We start from the raw sequence: 24,047 nt of genomic DNA on the forward strand, positions 1-24,047 counted from the left end.
ATTTTCGACGATCGCCGAGCGTGTTCGCCACTATCGTTGTGCTATAAGTGTAGCCTGTTTTGCGGGCACAGGTTCGCCCAAGAAAAGTTAGTTTTGTCGTTCAGAGTATTGCTACTGTGTTATTGAACGTCACCACCACGTGACACTATTGACTAATGAAATGCGTTGTTTGTGAGAGATGACGCGTTCAAGAATGCACCAGCCGATTTCTCCTTGATGACAGCTCTCGACTCGGCCTCAATTGTCACACAGTTTTTGGCAAAGCGTAGGGTCCCCAGACTCACCCGTCATCCCAGATCTGGCCCCTTACGGCTAAGTATTGTTTCTTGTACAAAAAACTATTCACTTTACCATTCACATAGAAGCTAACAAGCCACCGTCATCGCTACCACATATTTTTGTTGCGAGGGTCACCTCTAGGATTGCTCAAGTGCCAAACAAAGGCGTTTGTTGGAAACAACGCTTGTAGGAGAGAAACCCTACGCCACTAAAGCTTACATGAAAAGAATACGCGAATTCACACTCATTGCACTCGAATACACTTAATGTTGTTTTCTTTCATATGTGTTTATTCTCCTCAGATCCACCAAAATGCTAGTGACAACATTTCCAAAAGTCCGTTGTTATTCTCTACCAATATTTTACAACACTAAATAAGTACTACCTTGAAAAGATTTCACAGGCACATGCTCACCTTCGAACCGTCGTAAATGTTGATCGAGAATCCATTCCTTCAGTCATGTAAATGAAAGCATATTTCTTTTCCCGCCACACGTAGAAACGGATTTTATCATAACATGGTGGTTCCAGTTCTCAACTTCTCATCTTGGATTGCCTTGCCATCTGATGTAACTGGAAATATACAAGGAATACAATTTTTCGTAGTCGCTAATAATGTGGCAATGCGTAACACAAGAACTATCACTTTTCTCGGAACCTAGTGGCAACTAAGTTATCACAGGCTTTTCATTTGTTGTAGCCTCGAACTAGCTTTATGTTAAAGCAGACTATTTGAGCTCAATATTTCTGCTTAAAAAATAAAATAGTAAAAGCTATTTTGATAGGAGTAAACACGCAATCTAAAGATCTAACAATGAGCTACTGTGATAACAACTCATCTAGGCTAAACTTCTGCGCACGTGCTTTTCTCTTCATGCAGCAACAGCACCTTCTGAAACCAAACTTCCATTCATAGTCTGTGTTGTGGGAGGCCAGCTTCGCACCACCATGCCTCCACCGGATGGTCTGTGCGTCTTCATAATTTTCGAGCACGTTCGAGTTGCAAGGCAGTCTGATGTCTTCATCGCCTCTTCTAACCGTGAGTTGATGTGTTGAATTGTAGAAACTCGTCATGCTTGCTGAATCCGTTTACTTTCCACAGAAGAAAAAGAGACCCTTAGTTTACGCGCAGAATCGCAGCCTGCCAATACTGAATTCTGCATTTCTCGCTCGCCCTGTTTTAAGGGACGATTTATCAGAACTGATACAAAACTTAGGGGTCCAATAAATTAAGCCTTTACCTCTTTACAATATGCATGTCTGTGTGTATGTATATATGTAGGTATGCATGTAGGCCTATTTACTTTCCGGTACACAGAACAATCGACCATATTAAGACGGTCCTATTCGTAGCCTCTAGTGAAAACTAAGTCTTGGTTGTTACGTTCATTTGTGAAACAAAAGCATACTGCCTCAGAAACAAATTGTACTGAGCTATCACTTTTTTTGTGACACTTAAATTGAGCCAATGGACGTCCGTTTGCTTTGGTATAGCGCCTCTCTGCTTCGATTAGAAACCTTCTTAGAAAAAAGGACCATCCATAAAAACTTTACAATTTAAAGGCCAGTCTCAGCATAGTTAATATTTGACCTTTCAAACACAATTTCTTTGCTTTCTGAGCACCTCGTATCCTAATGTTTCATTAGGTTTTGCAATATATCATACCACGGTGTGCAGTAGTGACGGTTGGCTTTGCATAATATGATTTTATTAGCTCGAACAATTATGCTTATTCATTTCTGAATAGATTGAATGAAATGAATTGGCTTATTGTTGCAAAGCCCGGCCATGTACTTGGACAAGGCAGGTAAATTTCAAGCTAGGCTTCTCGCGTGCTTTCTTCTGCATCTGCGGAGCACATTTACTGCCTATAAAACTAAAAAATTTTTCACAACTGATTTCGAATGTTTGCGCTGTAGACGACTAACGGGCCTAAACAATTCGTTTAACTTGTTCTTTATTCCACACAGTAATGAAGTATTGTTCTTAAAGAGAAGTAGTGTGATCTCTTGTTGAAATTTTATTAATGAGCAGCTATGCTTATACTAACATAGGTGATACAAACTCGAAAGACTTCTTCGTGTAGCACGTCTTGCAATGTCTCTACCATCTAATGTCCTAGTATTTATAACCACGCTTACTATAGTACGCTTTGTGCGATTCAATTTTTACGTTGACGGCACATTCAAATATAATATTTCTTCGACACTAATTCAGCCATATATTTTGTTACATTCATTGGGTCAATAATACTCCTACCAACATTAAGCAGCATTTGACAAGGGGGATGGTGGTGAAAGTCAGCATGTGTAAATGTGAAAGACATGAGACGCGAAGCGCATGGACATCAACCAGAAGAAAAACATACGGTTTCCTACACTGCACTGGAGAAAGGGCAAGCGGATCCAGAAAGGTGGAAACAAAAAGCACGCACAGCGAAACAAAAAAAAAAAACAAATACACACACACACACATTTGCACGCACGTACATAAAAACGTGGCAGTGTTAGAGCCGCTCAAATATCTCGTTTGAACGAATAAATTAAATAGCATCTTCGTCACCTTCTGGCGTGAAGTTCGTGTTAGCGTCGTTGCAAGAGCGCTGGCTCAGGAAGCAGCTGGTTGTCGCGGCGTGCCAGTGCTGTCGCGTGTGACTCCCAGTGACAAAGGACATGCTCATTACATTCTTCACTGCCTTAATGCACTTTTGCAACGGCAGCTGCTTGGGTGTCACCATAATGCCATTTGGATTGTTGTTTTACGCCTGAGCCGACCTCAAAAGCATTCCAGAAGCTTCATCGCCTGCCATCGTATCCTCGCGCAACAGTTCATAGAGGAATATTTTTCCCCTTTGATGAAAATTTCTAATGTTATGGACAGCACTGTCGGCATGGCCATGGGCTCCGATCAAACGCATTCGTGAAACGTATGCCTAACAGCAGTCAGCAATGAATAGCTGCTTCGTTTTAAGATAGTGCTCATCGGATAGGGAGTCACTGAGATAGGTCCATGTGATAAAGACGGGCATGCTGGAGACCTGGCGGTTACACAACCACTGTGTGGCGTCACCTGAGAATGCGCAGCTTTGCTGCTGAATGTGCTCTTGACAGCGGTATGGGTTCCTGCGTATCTTTTTCATGAGCACTCGTACCAGTTTCATCGGTATGTTCGTTGCTCATGTTGCCACAGTGGCCTTAAAACCACTGAGAAGTCACGTCATGTTTTTCTTTTTAAATAATGATATATATCTCTTATTTCCAGCATTAGTTGGTGTTGTGGCACACACCACAGAATATTTAGGAGCAGTTGCATGCTTGCTTCAGAATCAGTAAAGACGCTCCATGTTAGTAAGGGCTATTCAGGAATTGCACGATGGTGCGCTGCGAAGTGCTAGCTCCGCAGCAGTCGGCGTTGTCGGGTGAAGGGTTGTGAACGTTATGGTGCATGCTTTTACAGAAAAGATAAGAAATTCTGCGAACATGCACAAGACGTTTGAGTGATGGAAGTAAATCTGACGATGGTCTATGATATCTGGTGCAGCATAAGTATAGATATCCACTTGAGAGCTGGCGAGGAGAAACGTGCTTTCATCCGAATTACTGATACTGATATTCAAACTTGTGGTAAGGGCAAACACTGAGAAGAGACCAGCAGTTTCTTGGTTGGTGAATAATCTCTGTATGGAAGCAGCATTGATTAGCCGATATCTTCTGACGAAAGAAGCGCAGAGCCCGGCGCTGAGACTCTTTGATTGTATGTAAGCTACCTAAACAAGTATTAGTGAGAACAGGTAAACTGTGCGGCATCACTTTATGAATCACGTTTTTCGGCTGAATATTATAGGCAGGTTCACCTTGACTACGCCTATTGCTCTGTATTTGATATATATCATCCTTAACTAAGGAAAAGCTCTGAAGGAAAACATGGTACTTACAGTCTTTAAAAAATATTGACCTCACTGCGCTAGTTAGAATACCTTCACTTTTGTCATCGCATGCTCTAGAAGCGCCGCAAAAGGTGAGAAGACGAGTCACCATGTGCCGTCTGATGCAAGTCATAACAGGGTGACTGCACTACTTCTGCTTTGGCATCGGCATGCAGGCTAACTTAATTGTGGTTCCATGATTTTTACACCTTGTGCTTTGGTTTAGCGCTTAGTCTGTCAAGACAATGAACGCAAACTTAATTTTACTTGATCGATGCGGCATTTAAGCTTTCGACTGATTGACTTGAGACCCAAATACGGAGAAGGCTGAGGGGGCAGTTTCCCACAGAAAATAGACAATTGCCCCGTTTACATGAAAAAAAGAAATGAAGTTCATCACCTCGCTCAGCTTCCAAGTCCGTGTCACAAGATCGGTTCTAGCACCATGCGACAAGACTTGTGCTGCATATAAAGCTTTAAATATGACGTTTTCAGAAAATGAACTCAATATGTACATCTGACTGCTCCTGCTAGCCGTTAGAGACGCGTTTTGTATCTGGAAACTAATCAGCACACGTCTGTACAACTTTCGTCAGGCATTTATAAGCTGAACGTGTTAGATGTGGCAGCCTTGCTTTGTACTCCACGTGGCATCAGCATTGCCTGAGATGTCTGAATGCAATAGTTAACGACTCTGTGTAAGTCCTTGGATAAGAAAGAGATTATTTACCTCGGCAGTTGTATCCAGTATTCTTCATACTTTGATATAATAATCTTAACTGCTTTCAATTCATTCGAGACGTCAGTTGGAGGACAGAGCCTAGAAGTATTGTGACAGGAAAACCACCGCATGGCCCCGGAAAGCTATATTTATTGTCAAAACCAAATGTTACCTTTGAACTTCGCGAAACCAAGTGCCATTCGACAAAACCTTTATTTTTGCACTTTTCACATTACAGAGGTGGCCTTCGACAACTACATGAAGATGGCGGCAGGGAATAGAACAGAACAGTTTCTGCTTTCTCTGAGCGCAACCTGGGAGTACGACGAGAGTATCGGGTTACGCGGCCGTGCCGTGGCCATCATGCGGAGGTACCGCGACCAGAACGTGCACGGCTACGGGTTTGCCCACTACCGGGTGACCAGCACGGGCATCGACAGCGGCATGCTCTGGAAGCAACATCGCATGCTCTCCGTAAGCTTATGGCTGACCTATATGATGTGGGACTTTTCTAGTCCACGAAGTAGTATACTCACCACAAGTGTAATCACCAAATCATGACATCCTCCTTGGAATGAATACGGACGTGCGTATGTTTAAAGTATTTTGAATTGCTCACGAGCATATCAAACTGACAACGAACGTGGGTTCCTTGTTGGTACTATGCACTACTGACCAGCAAAGGAAACAGCAGTGACAATCCCAGAAAGCAAAGCGGCATTCTTTTAGCAAGCACAAGGTCGTTTTATTCGAACGATCGGTTTTGTATAAGCGACTCTTTTATTGCTTGGACTTCTTAGGCCAATTGGAATCGCGGCGGAAGAAAAGGCTGGTGCCTGAACGGCACCCGGGCACGCGTTACTTCCTTGTTTAGGGTTCTCGATTCTCTCGGCAGGGGAGCCACAGGTCAGGGGGCATCATTTTCCACCACTATATTTCCTGCAATTGAGGAACAAGCCCGCGAATAAGCGACAACTACAAACGACAGTACTAGCGGCTGCCATCTGGAAATAAGCGTGCTTTTGTTTGAAGAGCGTACTTTTTTTCATTTATAATTATACATGCAAGCAAGAAAGCCGACGGATACCAGTGAACTAGATTCCATTACGGCCCCTCGCGTTATGCTTGCAATGTTCCAAAGCCACTGTCATTGCTTACCGTCTATAACGTTCGGTGCTGTATAAGACGAGGTCCTTGGTTCACTTTGCAGCCAGGAAACCTGAATGCAATGAGGGTGGAAACTGAAATGTCCGTTTAGCCAGATTTAGTGCGCGGAGAGAAACCTGCACGGTTGAAATGAGCCCGAAGGCTTTCCTAAGGGCACCCCGCAGAAGAAATTAATATTGCTAGCGCTGAACGGCCTGCTCCGGGCTATTAAATCCATTGAAGCAGAGCAGGTTCTGCATAGCAATGAAGGCGTTCCATATGCTTTTCCGGTCGATATAAAGGATTTATTCTATTCAGTGCCACAGCGTGGACTTTTGACTTAAGTGAACCATTGCACTTCGGAAAACCGTGCGATTCCGTTCCAGAATGATGTCCTACTTTTAGTGGAGAATTTCTTAAATCATCTAGAATATTACCTTAAGGTAAACGTTATAGTTCTTAATGGCTAGATGTTTTTACAGCGCAATCGCATTTGTATTGGGTCCTGTGTTGATCCAGTTCTCTGCGATAGTTTTTTGGCTAGTGTAGACTGGCCTTTAAATTACTTTTTTAACTAGAATATGTTAAGAGTTTTCAGGTACGTTGATGAATTTTTTTCTGTTTTAAGTGTTGGGCTCATGCTACCGAGATACGGTTAATAAAGGCTTAAATGATTTTAAGCAACACAGACAAGGCCTTGTTTTTACCTCCAAGCTACCCTATAATAATGAGCAGAACTTGTTGCTGGGCGAGTCGGTTGATAACTAATAAGTAGATTGTTGGGCATACAATAAAATAAAGACTTCGGAAAGCAAGTAGGAAGCGATAGGTCGAGCTCTCAACCTATCGTTTCTTACTTACCCTCCTAAGTCTTTATTTTCCTGCTAGCGCAGCAACGTACCGCTAATAATGTTTTGCAGCTTTTTGTTCCTCACGCTCGAGGTCCGCGAACGACATGTGTATTGGGCTTACCAACCACGCGCAATAAAGGAGCTCTTGGCGTTTAGGTTGGCACATTCCAAAGTAGCAAAAATAGGAATTGCGTGATCATGCATGGAATCGGCTCTAAAAAATCGTGTGTGCATAAGATACAGGATAGCTTTGACGATCAGGTGCGCCAACTTTTGGCAGCAGGTTCCCCTTTGTCGCTCCTGACAGCAGTTGCCGAGGCCTGCCTTCAATAAAGAAAAAGCGGAGAGAGGGCAGTCGCTCAACGTGAAACATTCAGACCTGCCGTGTTGCATTATGTTCATAAGGTCATTCATCAACTCAAGAGAGTTTGTAGCAGACATGGTGGCCCCCTGGCGTTTTCTGCGCCGCACAAGTTTGCTAAGCCACGCTGCCGCACTTGCGATTACAGCAAGCGAGGAGGCCAAACCAGGTACGGAAACTCCTACATCCCGTGCACCACCGGTGTGGTTTATGCATTGTATCCCGCATGTGGAAAGACTTACATCGGGCGGGCAGCTCGATGTAGCAATGAGCGACTAAGGAAACAGGAGAAAAAAGTAAATAATAATGCAGACGAAAGTGGACATCTCACTCGCCGTGGTTGCTCAGTGGTTATGGTGTTGGGCTGCTGGGGACGAGGTCGCGCGATCGAATCCCAGGCACGGTGGCCGCATTTCGATGGGGGCGAAATGCGAAAACATCCGTGTACTTAGATTTAGCTGCACGTTAAAGAACCCCAGGTGGTCGAAATTTCCGGACCCCTCCACTAGGGTGTGCCTCATAATCAGTAAGTGGTTTTGGCACGTAAAAACCCCAAAATTTAAAAGTGGAAATCTTATTGCCTGTCCTAGTTCTTGCCGCAGTTGTAAACCGCGATCTGAGAGAAGTCACTTCTTGGAAGAAGCCTAAATGAACGCGCCCGGTTGGCCTTGGATGCTTTCCACATACAGAAAAAAACAGATGACTATATCAGTGGTACCTCCTTGCCCCTGTAGTCAGCAGAATATAGTTTCTTCTGCGCACGTCTTGGCTAACTTTCTTTTGGGTGACATGTATATTTCTGTCTATTGTGTTGCGTGCGCATGCGTGGTTAAGTGGCTAAGGGTGTATATATGCGTTGTCGAAAGAAGGATAAAGCAGTTGTTATTAAGCGCCAGTGCTTGTCTCGTCTCTTCTTTGTGGGTTGTCCTCGGTGTTTGCGCTTAATAAGTTCATAACAAAAATACTATGTACCAACCAGACCCAACCGAAGTTTTATTGACATGCCTCATAGATCGCGGTTGCAGATTACAGATAGCTTTGCAGATAGCTTCAGTGAAAGAGTTTGCTAGGTCTTTGCATACAGCGCTCTGTTTTCTTTATTGTAACTCAGCTTCTCTCGATGAGCGCTCACATGCACGGCGCTTTATGTCATTGCGCATCTATATGCGGAAAGACTGAATGCGAAACTTCAGGGCGGGGGCGTTCCGTGCAGGGCATGTCCGAAGTTCTCTTTGATGTCCCTATAATGACCAAATTTGCGAAATGAAAAACGCACATGTGCTGCATTAAAACCTGCATACTCCCGTGACATGTGATAGCTCCAATCTAGACAATGCCATGATCTACACTAGGCATGACTCGGAATACACAGCACTGTCTCGTGGTAGTTATTGCAGGAAAGGATGCTACTAAGCGTTTGAAAACACTCAATCTAATGTGTTCACTTGTCAACCTGTGCGCAGAATCTTAGGCATTGGTCAAAGGATCCGGTCGTCGTGTTCCTAGGAATCGAAATCTACCCCCACCGAAGTTACTCCGACGCCTACATCACAGGACTTATAGCGGATGCAGCCGGGTAAGTTGACCAGCCTTAGCGACTAAAGTTCATTTCTGAGGCAGCGTGTTTTCTCTGTGCAGTAATCCACCCATCACGTCTGAGCAGACGACGCAGATGTTGATGCTCTTTGTAAACTGGAATGTGCCCCACTTTCTGACAATTTCTTGTCCTTATTCTTTTATCTGAAATTTAAACTGATGCAAGAGGCCGAAATCGTTTCATATAAACGCGAATATACCTACTTCAGTACTTATCTAAACATCGAGATACTCTAAAGCTTGGCTTATTATTTGCATTCCCAAATACTCTTCATTAAGAATAGGGACTAGCAGAGCCGTCAGATGAACATGGTGGCTGTAATTTAATGAGCTTTATAACAAGGCGAACTGCACGGCAATATAAATTGGTCCACGAAAGTCTTTCAACAAATTTAACACGATAGTGGCAATCCTCCTTGGGCACTGGCCAGTTACCCTCGGCCAATGGCACACACACGCAAAACACTAGCTCGAAACATGTGATTGCAAGTGTTGTCAAGCTTTGGCCCAGCAAGCTCTGAACTGTGCTGTGCGCCACGTGACCGGTTTGCCACTGCCGCAGTTGTAGCGCGCGTTGTTTGCCGACTGTTGTGGCAAACAATCGTCAGGACCGATATGATCCCCACAAGTGCGATGCGTGGCAGGGAGCATGTTTGTGGGCTTTAGAACAGCGTTTGTCGCTGTACTTTTGTTAAAGCATTCTTGCGCAACGCTACGGTGTGCGTCCATACAAAGCCTTTAATTTAAACATTAAATGAAATTCTGAGATTTTGCTTGCCGCAATCGAAATATGATATTGAGGCACGCCGTAGGGGGCGGGGAGGGGGGGGGGTCTACAGAATAATTTTGACCACAGACGGTTCTTCACCGTGCACCCAAGGCACATTACACGGAGTTTTTGCATTTGACCCCCAGATAAATGGGGCCGCCGATGCCGGGATTTGCTCCCACGCCCTCGGTCGTTGAAGCGCAACTCCTTAGCCGCAACTCCACCACGGCGCGTGACTTTTCGTTTAGCGTGCGGGAACGGAAACCTAGAGAACCCAAGGCGCCGCCTGGTGTATCGCCGCCTGGTGAACCCAGGGCGCCGCCTGGTGTTGGTACACCAGGCGCCGCCTGGTGTACCAACCCTGATGTCGTTTCAGTTTCAACGCATCTTGTTAGGCCTACGGACGCCGGAATCGCCAAAAGATCACTGAAATTGTATGCGCTATGTGCCCGTAACTAACATTTCAGGTGAGTTTAGATGCAGCGAAAGCTCATTACAACATTTATTGGCGATCAACAGCGAGAGCATAGCCATTTCGATAATTCACGCTGAAGTCGCAGTAATGATTGCGGCCATGTTCGACGGCAACATTTCTTAGCGTACATAAATATTACGTCGTTCGTTAACGCAGTTTTTGTCAGCCGCAGAAACGCAACAATGTATGTTGTATGCGTAGTGAGGACAACGCTATTTCATTACGTGCGTAATGTGTTGCAAACGCAATTCTAAAACTACATTACAGCTCGCAAATGGACGCACAAGTCATCCAAAGAATTCACTGCACAGATTCGTCGTTGTGAGCACCGCTTTCCGAGAAACGGGAAGAAAAGGCGAACGGTCGCTACAACCTTGTCTTGGAAGTTAAGCTTGGTAGAGAGACAAATAGTTTGAGAAACTGCGTGTTCTCTCTCTTACGTCCCACAACAATTTGTTCGTCAACAACGCCTACTGAAGTGGATCGATAAATAATTTTTTTCCATTCCAATGCCACTTGCCAATAACACGCAAGAAGCTTTAGTATGCTATGACGCGAATTGTTATTTTTCTGAAGCCAAGGAATACCCACCACCAATTTGTAATTTATAGTAGACATTCTCGCACGAACTCCGCCATTTCAGTGATTGTCGGGATGATCGTACGCGTTTGATAACTTTAAATATTGACATGTATGGCAATTTCGTTTAATTATGATTCTTGAATTTGCAAGAGCTGTTCGCGCGCTCGTCTGAAATCTGTCTTCAAGCTACGCAGTGTATAATACAGAAATAACACCTTTATTAATGTCAGAAGAAATCATAATACTGCCAAGCTCTGATTTACGATCATATAGAAGGAATCACTTTCACGCCGTAACATTATTAGTGCTAACACTCCAGAGCTTGGAGCTTTTTTAAAGGGAAACATTTGATGAGGATTCCGCAACAATTATTGTCCGGTAATGACGAAGCCGGACGGTGGCGTTGGATCATGTGGTCGACATCCAATGCCAGTCATAGAACTGACAGTAACGTAGTCTGTATCGAAGCCCAGAAGCAATCACATATAACATCTGCATTGATGAGAACGCGCTGCCGGATGTCGCCTTGCACTCTCGTTGGTCCAAGAGCAGCGCGCAACGGATCCATACAGGGCCGTCTGGACGTGTGGTCAGATGCCGGCGTCGGCAGAACCGGTGCTGCATTGGACAACTTGTGGCGGTTACGACAGAAGCTTTAAAAGGGACTAAGCACGGACACAGCCAAACATTTAAAAAAACGCTCACGTGTAGTGAAAGAATTCCATTGGATGTAGTGAAAGGCGTTTGCGAAGCCTTTGTTAACAGATTTCGAGCAGCGGCAAAATACAAGCTTTGCCTTTAAGAGTGAAACGCTTCCGGGTAACTGCAGCTTCTGCAACTGTGATGTTCGTCGGGAAACGTGGCGGCGAAATCTATACACCAAGGCGAGCTTGATGGTAGAAACGCGGCCTCTTTCGTGGGCCGATCTTCTGTTATTCGTTCGCACTTTTGACAGTTCCCTTTAAGAAGGTTTAACCACTACCATTGGATTAAAAAAAAAAAAGGTGCGGCCTACCGCATGCATAAAAAACGGTGCGATCCGCCGTAGAGCCACCATTGGGGGACTGTTTGGGATCAGCACACAAAGTGCGTCAAGAACGCGCTTCGAACGCCGTCGCCCGTGGAAGCCGACGCGTCCCATCCACGACAGATAGCGCCTTTCGACCGAGACAAGCTAACGAGAATGCGACAATGGCTGTCACCTTGGCTTCCATGGCAGCGCGCCTGACGCGGCAGATCGCACTTTGAAAGCGAAGCTTTCTTTGCCTCTTCCTTCGACTTTCCCACTGCTGCTGCTGCTGCTGCTGCTGCTGCTGCTGCTGCTGCTGCTGTCCAGCATACCACGTCGGGGGTGGTTCAGAGCGTGTGTATACATGACGTGAGCGAGTCAGAGAGAAAAGGGAAAACACGGGGAAGGCGGGAGATGAAAATTCAAGACGATGAGCAAAACAAGAACAAGGTGAAAGCAGGAGCCAACGTTTCAACAAGTGGACTTGTCTTCTTCAAGGTGACATATATATCCTTACCTCGCCATAGTATATATAGGTGGGATTTTTCTAAAGGGGAGAGGGCGTAAGGCGTGTGGTTGGGGCAACAAGCTAAGGAGTGTTAGCGGCGAGGGTCGAATTGAGAATAAAGGAGTGCTGTGCACAAGGCCAGAGACACGGCCGTCTGTCAATCACGTATCAACGTCCGTGTGTCAGCCGGCCTGTCAGCGGCGTACACAGCAGCCCTCTATTACCCGTTTCGCTGGTGGTCCTATCGTGTCTCTGAAAGAGATAATAGAAGGAGCGGCAGAAACCGGTGATCGTGAAAAAACAATATATCGGTGAAACGGGACAATCAATGAACGTCAGATGAAACGGACGTCGCGCGGACACAGCTAAATAGCTTCCCAAAGCTGTCGCCGGGCATTTCAACCAAACAGGTCATAACCGTTACGAACGAGAAAGAAAATAGAGAGAATCATACCTTATTCATAAGTTCAAGACATTGGAATCGATAGGCATAAAGTTTTCAAAGGGACCTTTAGAATCTGTTGGCTATGCTAAATTTTAAGCTACAGGCAACAACACTTGGTTTGGTTTCTTTGCGTTAGTTGTTTTTTTTTTCTTCCTTTTTCTTCTTCTTCCTCAAGTGTTTTATTTTATTTTATTTGTTTCTTTATACTTTCTCAGTATTTCTTTTTTCACGAGCTCCGGTTTCTGCCGCTCCTTCTATTATCTCTTTCAGAGGCAGGATAGCGCACGACCGCCAGCGAACCAGGTAATAGAGGGCTGCTCTAGACGCCATTGACAGGCCCGCTGACACGGGCGTTAATACGTGATTGACAGACGACCGTGTCCCTAACCTTGTGCACAGCACTCCTTTATTCTCAATTCGACACCCTCGCCGCTAACACACCTTCGCTTGTTGGCGCACCCACCCGCCTTGCGCCCTCTCCCCATTATAAGAGCCCCACCTATATACACTGTGGCGAGGAAAGCATATGTCGCCTTGAAGAAGACAAGTCCACTTGTCGAAACGTTCGGTCTGCTTTTTCCTTGTCTTGTTGTGCTCATCGTCAGGAAAAAAAAAAAAACGCGTCACGAGGAACTTGTTTTCACCCCACCGCGTCGAATGTTCACAGTGCCCTCTGGTGCTCCCTGTGCGTCGTCACATTAGCGTCTTGACAGCTGTAGTTATCCGTGACTCCCCTCAGAAGCACTGCAGAAACTGCAGCACTTCCTTTCTACTAACGTGCGAGCCCGAGGGGACGTAGATAGAGCTGTAGAGAGAAGGGAGGAGTAGAGGCGATTCGCCAGGGAGGGGTAAGGTGATGTGAGAAGGCAAGCAAACCCTACTACTATACAGCAGCGGCTGCCGGGAAACTGAAGGTATGATACAGTGCGTTGCTGCTATTTCTGAAAAATCAACACCATGCAAATACGTCAAGCGGACAAGCTATGCAGGGTGTGCTGAAGCAGAACTGCATTAGTTAAAGCGCACCGCAGATTCCAGGCGACACTACTTAAGCGGTGCCCGCCGCGGTAGCTTTGTGGCCACGTCATTGCTAGAAGTCGCAAATTTTATCCCAACCACGCCAGCTGCATTTCGACGGGGGCGAAATTTAAAACGCATGTGCACTTAGCTTTTGGGATACGTTAAAGAACATCACGGTGTCAAAATTAATCCGGAGTCCGCCACTACGGCGTGCATCATAATCCGATTGTGGTTTTGGCACGTACAGCCTAACCCAACTGACGTTTAACACTTCTGCCACGTTGGGATGTGTCAGGTGAGGCAATGACAATGCTCAACTCCCTGAGGATATGAAATATGGCGCGCAAGAACGCTTCAAGCAAACACCGGGTCCCTCTGTGCTCTGTGCACTACGTGGAGAAACAGCAGTGGTGCACGCAAGGTAACGTTTAACGTCAACTCGCCACTTATGTTAGACTAAACGTTAAAGAAATTAAGCTTTAGCCGTCCATATCACCGCTAATTATCGTCAGTCAACGCATCCAGCACGGAACGCTTCGCTTACTTCGAGTCCGACTGTGCGTGGGATCTGCATATTTTTTTTTTCTCATCAAACGGTCATGGTTTCACATAAAAGGCATGCGCTAGCTGTTGGTGTTTTGTTTCATGACATTTATTTCTTGCCTGCAGTCCTCAAAATTCCGAGAAATAACTTTGTAAGGAATGTAAGGGAAGGTATGATCAACTTTATTGCCATATAGAATATGCGTGGTGCGAAATTACTTGTGTGAAAAGGCAGTCGACGCTGGACGCCAACGCCGAATTATATGCAACACAGGACCCTCAACGCTCTCGCGTAAAAAGATCCATGATTTCCAAAAATTTAAATAACTCGCTTATAGAGCTTCACTTTCATTCATGTGCGAGCTTGGATCGGGATCTTTTTTGGTTTGAAAGTATAACACGCACGCTACTATCTAAAACTCTGTTTTGAGACGGGCCACAGCACATGCATTTTCTTGGTTGTTTCGTGGGCTTTGTAGTTCGCGGATCACTGAGTGCGCATTCCAAATTCGAAAGCTCCACCGGTGTACCTTTCTAATATAACTTAGATTTGTCCCATATATAACAAAAACGTTCGGGTGAATAGAATGCACGAGGAGTGTCGCCTCAACATTCCTCATGTATTCTATTCACCCAAATGCTAGAGATTGTGATTGAAAGCATCAGGTACTAGTAAGTATTGTATGGTTTAAAATTACTCTTGGCTCGTGAACTCTACGATGTTTTCGAAACTCCAACAGACGTTTCATGTTCACTTTTTTTCTATTACCATGTCTTGATTGCTGTAACTCGCTAGGCAGCTAAAACAAATTCAGACTGCTTTTACGTGTCAGCCGTGCGTCAGCATCGCCAGTCTGAGTTCCGCAGAAGTAGTTGAATAGGTAGCTGAAGACGTCAATAGCTTTTATTTGGGATATATTTTTCCCGCATGCTGGTCTTTTATTGTGAGAGTGACCGTTGTAACAAGGGGTGAAAGTTCTCGTAAAGTATCGTGAATGCTATTAGTAAAACGTGAATGTCGATCCACTATACCATATCTCCAAATGCACACAAAATACAAGCAAGTGGATTTCCATTTCATCCAAGAAATTTTATTACTTTGTATTCTACACGGCGGGCTCTGTATTCTACAATTTAGAGAATCGCTCTGTTGAAGCTGTAATAGCATTGGTTGTTTTTCCCTGACTGAATAGGGCTGCATCATTTTTATTATGTAATATACCGCAACATACCACATTATTTGTTTCATAAACACGCCAAATTTTTTCTACAGATCCATGGACTTTCTCATTCTTCGCACGCACATGACCACACCACCTTGCCTGGGATCGAAGCATTGTCAAGTTGAGCTCATCAGCAGCTGGACAAAGGATGGCCTCAATGACAAGCTCCTTTTGAGCGTGGTTTGTGTGGCTTAGCACTCCTATTCCTTCGTATTCAGAGAATAATTTTAGTAAATTTCAGTTTATGGTATAGCTCTTCATACCTAGATATTATAAAATCGCTATTACATTTATACTTCGCTTCGTTTAAAGCACCATGTTTGTTGTAATTAAATGTTGGTAAATCATAACAATTTGGTTTTTATTATAGCATAAAATGGGTGTACTTTATTACGTTGAAAATTTTATTTGCACTGAAACACGAGCAGAATATTGCACATTCTTGTGCAAAAATGCTTCTTTCCCAGTCAGCGAAATCTCCATCCTGGTCACCATTTCATTCAAACTGACTGCAGAACCAACAGCTATCCGGCGCTGTTGTCTTGCGACAAAGTGACTCCTGAACTTCAAGTAAAACAGCATAAATCAAATTAGACACAGTAAGAATGGGGAGAGCCCGTTGTTTACTGCGTTTGGAATTCTGCAGAAAATATGCTTTGAACAAACGGCAAATAGTGGTTCAACCTTCTACAAAACGCGTTTAGCAGACTAATAGAGAAATGTTTTATAAACTATTCCGGCCTAGTCTATCGGGACCTTTACAACTCTAAAGAAACTGTAAGACTACTTTGTATAACCCAAGGTATTTCATGGCCTTTGGTCTTGGTCATTTGTCCAAACAATAGCCGTTCAGTGAGTTCTTTGGTCACCCCTTCGATCACCATTAGAATAAATTTATGTGGTATGCCGGTGCTTGGCCTTTTTATTTATTAATAATAAATTGTACAATGTTTCGGCGGCATGCCTGTTAAGTTTTCTTTATAAATGGGCGTCTAGCAATATTTGTTATTCAGTTGAAAAATAAACACTCCCGAACATACACCTACAAATATCAAAATTATTGCCATATATTTACCATTCCTGAAGAAAGTGAAATATGAAGGCTACGCAAAAAAATGTCATATTACGTTATTTATTTGATGCTACTATCAATTGAATTGCCACTCAACGTATAGAATTTTGTAAGTGAACTATAAACAAATGAAACATGGTCGTATCTGCTGTACATGACAAGGATAGTACAAAGCAGCAGCATTATTCGGGAGAGTCAGCACTTGCGGCCGTCTCTTTCGCTGTGGGCTGTAAAATGCTTTTTGGGTGATTAGGTTATGCAACTAAACTTTACTTCACAATTATAAATTGTGAATTCTCGAATCTAATACTAATTCAATGGAAATGACTGCACATTCTCAAGCCTTTACTTTTAGTATATCGAACCTTATTATGTTCATCGACTTCTATTCATACTTGTTATTCTACATATGATTGTCACATTTATGGAATATGCTTTAGCAACCCATAGGTAAATTCTAGCTTCCTCTTTTGAAGCATATTGGCAAGTTGTCAACTGTATTTGTGGAGCGTCTTATAATAAATTATTGTTGTATTTAACTTCATTTTCTATATGTTCATATATTTTATGACAATATACCTATGTTTTGAAAAGGCACACATTTATCGACATTCAATTCGTAACGGATGAAGAAATGCCGTTATATGGTAATATGTCATGTGTGTGACGCTTCCCGTCCAAGATGTATTAAGGCCTACAAAACCCAAGAACTCTTGAAGAACACACTGCAATAGGCGTTACGTTTATGCAGATTTCGCTTCCGAGATATGATCAAAAGAATTGTCCGACCAAGGAATGTCCAGTAAAAAAAAAATGACTATAGCAACCGACCTTTTCATAAACGAAGACATTGAACGTTGATGAATCACTCGAAGTTTTTTCCCTGTGGAACGCTTAACGCCTACCTTTTTCTTCGGGAACTGAAATTTCCTTAACCAATGCATATTTCATGAAATAAACAATGAAGTAAAAGCACAGTTTTTGTTGATTTTCTGCAATTTAGCTCCCATTCAACGCGTGCAAGAACAAAACATTGCCTCCAGAGGATCAAGACAGGGTATTTGAGCACCGACAAACAGAGTAACTTATGCCAGCATGGACAGAATATGGGAGTGTGAAATCATGAATCCCTGAAATGCCAGTGCTCGCGGGGCTTCTCCACCGAGATTTGTCGAGGCGTTTTGGATAATATTTGATGCTCGGGGCATTGTACTCCTACGCGTATCCATATGAACGGTGAGCAGCGTTTTGCTAGGAGAAAAATAGAATAAAACCTGAGTCCTTATTCACAAAGCTTTTTCATCGTAAGTTTCGTGTGCCATTGGCCGTACACTTGCGCTGCTGTGCCCAGCATAGCGAGTGGCATGATTATTCGCTCACAAACAATTCTAATGTAAGAGCTTTTATGAATATGGGCCCTGAACTGCGCAGGAAGAAGCTGCCAGTGTATTGAATTCGTCGAGGCTTCAGCGTAACGTGACTGTGCCCTTGCTGCTGTCCCACTCGCTCGCCGTGGTCGAGTACGTGGTGGATGAGGACCCCCATATAGTGGAACCTCGACTCCTCAATCTCAAATGCAGCAGCAGCAGGCTCCAACCATTCGGCACGGTACTGCAGTGCAAGCACTTTGGGCTGCGTAACTCCGCTCCTAGAATATTTGCATTTGAAACATTTTAGCGGTCTTTCTTAATACCTCGCATGTTGCAGATAATAGATAATTCTTTTATAAATAAAAAAGCCACCACATTTACCACTCAATCCGATATCTAATTCAACAACTACCGGTAGTATAGGAGCCTTACAATGTTCCGTTAAATGTGAGTGACGCTTTGCCAGGCATTTTGGCTTACAAGCATTTCATGGAATGACGTAAGACGAAAGAATGTCAGCCAGCAAAATTCGTATCTCTGTTGGGGGCCATAATAATTCATTTTAACATGTGCATGATGATCATTGTGGCATTACGTGATGACAGGCACATGATTAATCCCAGTATAATAGTATTATAAATGTTCACAAAGGGTGTTTTCTGCCGCAATAAATAAAGAGCTGTGCATTATTAGAAATAACACCCGGCATTGGCAACGGAAACACATGATGGCAGTCTTCACTCTACTGTTTAAGTATATATGCGGTGGCACAGAACTAGACGTTAGGGTGACTGGGACTGCTGTTAGCGATTTCTTTTTGTGGATTCGTTAGGTGGCTGCGCGCTGCACTGCGTCATAATACGCGGATTTCTCAGCCATGCGTCAGCACCTGCGGCAAGGTTCGGGAAGTTTGCAACCACGACAACGACCTGCCGAAGTGGCTCGGTGACAATGGTGTTCGGGGTCTCCGCATGAGGTCATGGGTTCACTTGTGCACAAAAACCCAATAATGTCGTGTAGAACCCGTAAAGGTACAACCGTTTCACTAAAGCGTTCTGTACCAACCTCGTGCATCTCTTTTAATTGTGGATTTTATTGACAAGTAGAGAACAACAGTAAAGTACAAGGTGTGCCACGTGGGCGAGATGGGGTGATAAGACTAAACCGCTTTACACGTCTCCAGGACGTATTGGATTAAGTGTTTTGTTACTCTTGTGCGTTGTTCGAATATTCGTTCTGGGTTCGGCCGTAACTCAGAGTCACCTTCCAATGCTGCCAGAGCCCCTACGATGTGGTAAGGGGACTGTGGTTTACTACGGCGTTCCATTAAGCTGAATAAAGAGACTCCCTCGATCAACTGCCTCTATCGCCAAAAGTTGCTTGTCGGTGAGGTGATGAGGTCGGGAAGTTTAAGGAAACGAATGGGTCCATCTTACGTATTTACATTGTTGCGCTAGCACACTACATCTCAGCAGTCTAGAAGACTAAACCAAAGCACACTTCATGTGGAAGCACACATCGCAAACAGCGCCCAAGATGTCTGGTTTTAAGCAATCGTTTCACCCTTTCTCGCCAGAAGAGAAAATTCAGTGGTCCTGACCCGGTTAATCAGAATAGGTAAACTTCTCGCAGAACTCCACTTGTGATGTCACTCTATCTCGCCGGGCTCGACCCCTGATGTTACGCCTTCGCTGCCACGTATGATTCAATGGTGAGACAATTAAGAGACAGGGGTCGACGCAATTCCCACCGAAGATGTCGGACGTCGGCTCATTGTGACTATTAGTGTAGCCAGGCCTTAATGGCTCTTGCCTTTTCCCAGAATGCACGCACCTCAAACGGATCTTCTTGCTTTCCCTGGCACCACGCGCCCGGATACACGTTGACCCGCTCAACGTTACTAGACTACGTTCACTTGTTGAACTCTCCGCAAGCGCTATGTATTTCGGGCGCCTCCATTCTTTGGCTGGCCGCCAGTTGGCGGGAGTGCCGCATGTAGCTCTACACGAGTGTGGCTCTGTGTTGGCGGCACTCGATTCCTACGAATTAGCAACTCACGAACGTAACCACCGATGCCGTTTTTTAATGATTGTATAGCCTCGTATTTAGCAGATTGTTTGTAGAACCTTAGTGACCTCTGAAAATGCAGCTGTACTGCCCCAGAGTCCGTGGTTGAAGTCTCGTCCACGGCCACTGCACACTGGCCGTCCACTGCGCTCTACTAATCAGCTGTTGCTGGTTCACGCGCGTTTATCTCAGCGGCACGGTCAAGAATCTTATAACATTTCGTCATTGGCAACTGAGACGCCAAAGTCGGTTTTCAAATTTCGTTCGTTTACTTTATTCTCAGTATGAGTATAATCTTCCACGGTATCTTAGGAGTAATGGGCTTGAAAGCGTGATATACATTCGTCAGGCGCAGTTAACTGTAATTTGCAGAAACTTGCTAATTATTCTTTTCAAGCCTACTAGTCTTAATCGTGGACCAAGCAGTGAAGTAGCAGTCAGCAGGCCAAACGGTGCACTTCTCTCAAAATAGCAAGAATAAATACGAGGCACCCTACCTTGATATGTACACACTTTCGGCCCTTTATTTCAGGATGAAAAAAGAAATGAAGCTACTTTCGTCAGATCAACACACACCAAAGGTGAGATGTCTACACCTACATGAGCTTGGCTCGCTTGCGAACAGATTTCGGTGGTACATTCAAGGCACGTTCTGTATGAAGGAACCGCGCGTAAAAATGCAATCGTGCGCCGAAATAAAATTTGATAATATGGGCAGTAAACTCCTCAAAATGCACACGGCATGCAGCTTGCACAAGAGTGTGCTGGCCAAGTTCTTCTCCCAGACTCCTTCCTAGATCGCGTCTTTTCTTGAATGATACGCTCAATCCCCGCACGCACGCAGGTCACGGCACTTGGCGGTTGTGGCAGGGCACCAGCCACATATGACCGCATTTTGGTCAGGATTGCTGCTGGTGGAAGAAGGCAGGTGCCCACGAGAGTACTGAGACAGTCAATGCAGCTGGAAAATTACTTTGTTTTTTTTTTCGTTACAACGTACCCTGCAAGATAGTATAAGACTGCATCTCTTGCAATGGGCCGGTGTAGTTGTGCTGCAATTCATCATCGGGCTCCTGCTCCCGCAGTTGAATGTTTTGAAGAATCCTAGCCAGCCTTTCTTGCCGCGCCTGCTTCTAGGCAAGATCTGCCAACTTGCCTGCGATGAGGCTTTCCTCAATATATATGAGTAGGTGGTCTGCATCACCGGCACAATTCGCTTTTTTGCCATCTTTAGCGGTGTGTAGAGGCTAAGGGGCCTGATGATCTGACTAAAATGTGCAATCTTGGGGGGATCTTCATCGCCGCCAAAAATTCTCACGACTCCAAAGAAACGTTGTAAACAAAATAAAGAGTTTTAAAACTTGTTGCAAAGAGACTGAGGTACATGAAAGAAATGCTGCTATCACTCACCTCCAGAGGTTTTCGATTCAGCTTTGCTGTGACCACTTACACAACTTCCGTATTATGCAGCAGAGTGATGATGCCGAAAAATTGACATAACGGTCATACGAAGTGACTCAGTTGTTTACTGTGATTCCAACAATTTTGTATTTTCTCGAATACTGTTTCTTTCTGTCGTGTCTAGAAAGTCGAGGAAGTCTCTAATGACCTTCAAAGAAAGTAAAGCATCGTACTGCACTTATTTGCGGTATTGGCAATGCATTTAAATGAAATGCATTTCTGTGTATCTTGCACTTGAGAAATGTAGGGAAAATGAACAGAAAAGAGTGCCACAAGTCAGCTCGATAGCCTTCCAGTACTGTTTAAAGATGTCAGCAGCAATAACCATAAAAAAAGCTTGCTATTTTTCTTTGGAGAGTTTCTGCGAACGCCTTCAATGCGACATTTGGCATTGAGAACATCGAACAAGTTGTATATCAGTAGCGTAAACTACTCTGTGCCCTCGGTCCCTTCAAACCCTGGTTCACGCTGGTCTCTGTAGAACTGCATTCCAATGGCAACACTCCTACTGGATATATGAAATAAAACTCAAGACATTTAATTGTCTTGAGGCATCTGAGGAGTAAATATGAATGAAGGTTCTCCTGTACTAAAGGATTAAGACGTCAAAAGAACTGCTGAGAGGCAAAAGCAACAAGTTGCGAGTCGCACGTTCATTTTCAACAATTTACTGGAGTTGACATGGGAGGCTGTGAGTGAAGGGACAAGTTTCAGCTGCACGTGTTTCTCAGTTTCATAAAGTTGCTGATAATGCTTGCAATTGATGCAGTCAGGGCCCACCTGAAAACAGAATAAACAAAGCATGAAAAATGCCCCTACAATTATGCCGTTTGAAGTACTATGAAAATCTTGCGACTATTACCTCTGCATATGTATGCCACAGAAGATCATTCCTCACGCACTTGATGATAGGGGCACACACAGGGGGTACAGACAGAGAAAATGAAGGAAACGTCCTTCTTCAAGGGTAGGCTGCGAAATTTTGATAACTGGACTGGCCTTCAACTTGCCTAAAAACCCAACATGGGTCCACATTGACATACTGTTCCACGCGCCATCACTGACGACAGCAAAAATAAGTGCACTGTGACGTTCAAGCTGCAAAAGACAATCTAGAACCAGCTTAGCAAGCAGAAAACAAGGAGCGACACCTGTTGTGGCAAAACATGTCACTGGCTGCAGCCATATGTGTAACAGAGGGATGAACATAATAACCAATGCATGTCCGCAGGTATGACTTTGCTTTGTCCTTCTGAAGTAAAAAAGTCAACAAATCTATCAAACCTATAGGTTGAGCTGTTAAAGTCTGCTGACGCTTCTAGTTTAAATTAATCCAGAACAAGTGTTCCCAACCTCTGTACTGCTGGCTTGTCCTGAAAAAGAGGTGCGAATTGTTTCAAGGGCAACTGAATTGTAACTAGACTCTCAAGGTACGCCTGAAATTATCTGGTTGAGCTGCTGCTCATGGGAAATGGAGAAGTTTCACGCTGCGAAGTAAACGATATGCTTTCTGACTTGCAATGCAAAGTAGCAGACAGTTCATCACCCACATCCTTGTATATCGCAAACGCTCGGGGGCCTTTGACTTCCACTTGCCTCATAGATGTCTCGAAAGCGAGCTGCTGTATTGGTGGCAGCGATTCAATTGCTTTTTTTTAACCGCATTGAATCCTTAACTCACAACTGGTCACTCAACTTCTTCATATTGTCCAAAAACGCAATTCTCGCTGCTGCTGCTGCTGCTGCCCCCATTTCTTTCCTCTTGAGATTTTTGAACTTCCTTTTTGACTCCGCGCTTGCCGTTCCTTTTTCCTAGACGCGTCTCTTTGCATGCGCTTTGCCCGACTGCGACAGAACGCGCAATTTTCCTTAATCGAAAGGGCTTTCCACTTACGAGTTGTGTAGCAGTTGCTTCCATGTGTACGTTGTCTCTCACAAACGTGTAGTCCGTCAACGGTGGCTAATAGTTTTTGCAGGTCGTCAATAATGGTGATGCGGACACGCAAGAACGCGGTTGCTGTGCGCCCACGTGCGCTTGCTGTAGCCAGCTTTTCGTCTACTATGCAAACGCATTTTTCTATTTGTAAAAACATCCTCGCCAAGCTGGCTGTGAATAATGTAGTGAAGAGACTACTGCTATCTCTAAGCGTAATTATTCGCCACGAAGGTGGCAGCTCAACAGGCTCTACGCCACTCAATACCAGCTATTGAACAGCTGCAGAGCCGATGTCCGGATCGAGCTCAATGTCTTCCACGTTCAAGTCATTGTGCTCTCCGATACTACGTACAGCACTTGGAGAAATCTTCGCAATGCTCCCTCTTTCTTTCCGCTTCTTCTGGGGCAACTTGGAGAGGTAGAAAGATAGGTTTGAAAAAACCTTTGGGGTGGCACCTTTAACAAGGGTCCATCTTCCGTGCGGCGTTTCAACAACATTTCCATCCTTAACATGCACGTAGCTTTTGAGGATATCATGGTCGTGAAAATGGATGTGAAAAATATTAAACTTGGATGAGAGCTGGTTGTCGGCACGTGGAATGGCCCTATTCTACGTGGAACGAAGCGTCTCGTCGCTGAGAGCAGAGAAGAAATGCCGGGTTGATTTGTTGGCATCAGTCGCATAGC

At 44.5% G+C, this 24,047-nt stretch overlaps 1 protein-coding gene across 2 annotated transcripts in view; it reads left to right on the top strand.

Annotated features, from left to right (window-relative positions):
- The first annotated feature begins 1,165 nt into the window (after positions 1–1,165).
- The window catches only part of LOC129382740 (uncharacterized), a 28,669-nt gene continuing 5,787 nt past the window's right edge, over positions 1,166–24,047 (top strand). Inside the window, exons 1-5 of one of the 2 annotated variants that reach the window (XM_072288552.1) lie at positions 1,166–1,318; positions 5,165–5,400; positions 8,748–8,860; positions 15,505–15,634; positions 17,958–18,134. In XM_072288552.1, coding sequence (XP_072144653.1) covers positions 1,228–1,318; positions 5,165–5,400; positions 8,748–8,860; positions 15,505–15,634; positions 17,958–18,134 — 747 coding nt within the window. In that variant the 5' untranslated portion in view covers positions 1,166–1,227. The remainder of the gene's footprint in view (positions 1,319–5,164; positions 5,401–8,747; positions 8,861–15,504; positions 15,635–17,957; positions 18,135–24,047) is intronic. The other variant, XM_072288553.1, reaches the window with a different exon arrangement.

This window comes from Dermacentor andersoni, chromosome 6 (assembly GCF_023375885.2).
Source record: "Dermacentor andersoni chromosome 6, qqDerAnde1_hic_scaffold, whole genome shotgun sequence".
NCBI lineage: Eukaryota > Metazoa > Arthropoda > Arachnida > Ixodida > Ixodidae > Dermacentor > Dermacentor andersoni.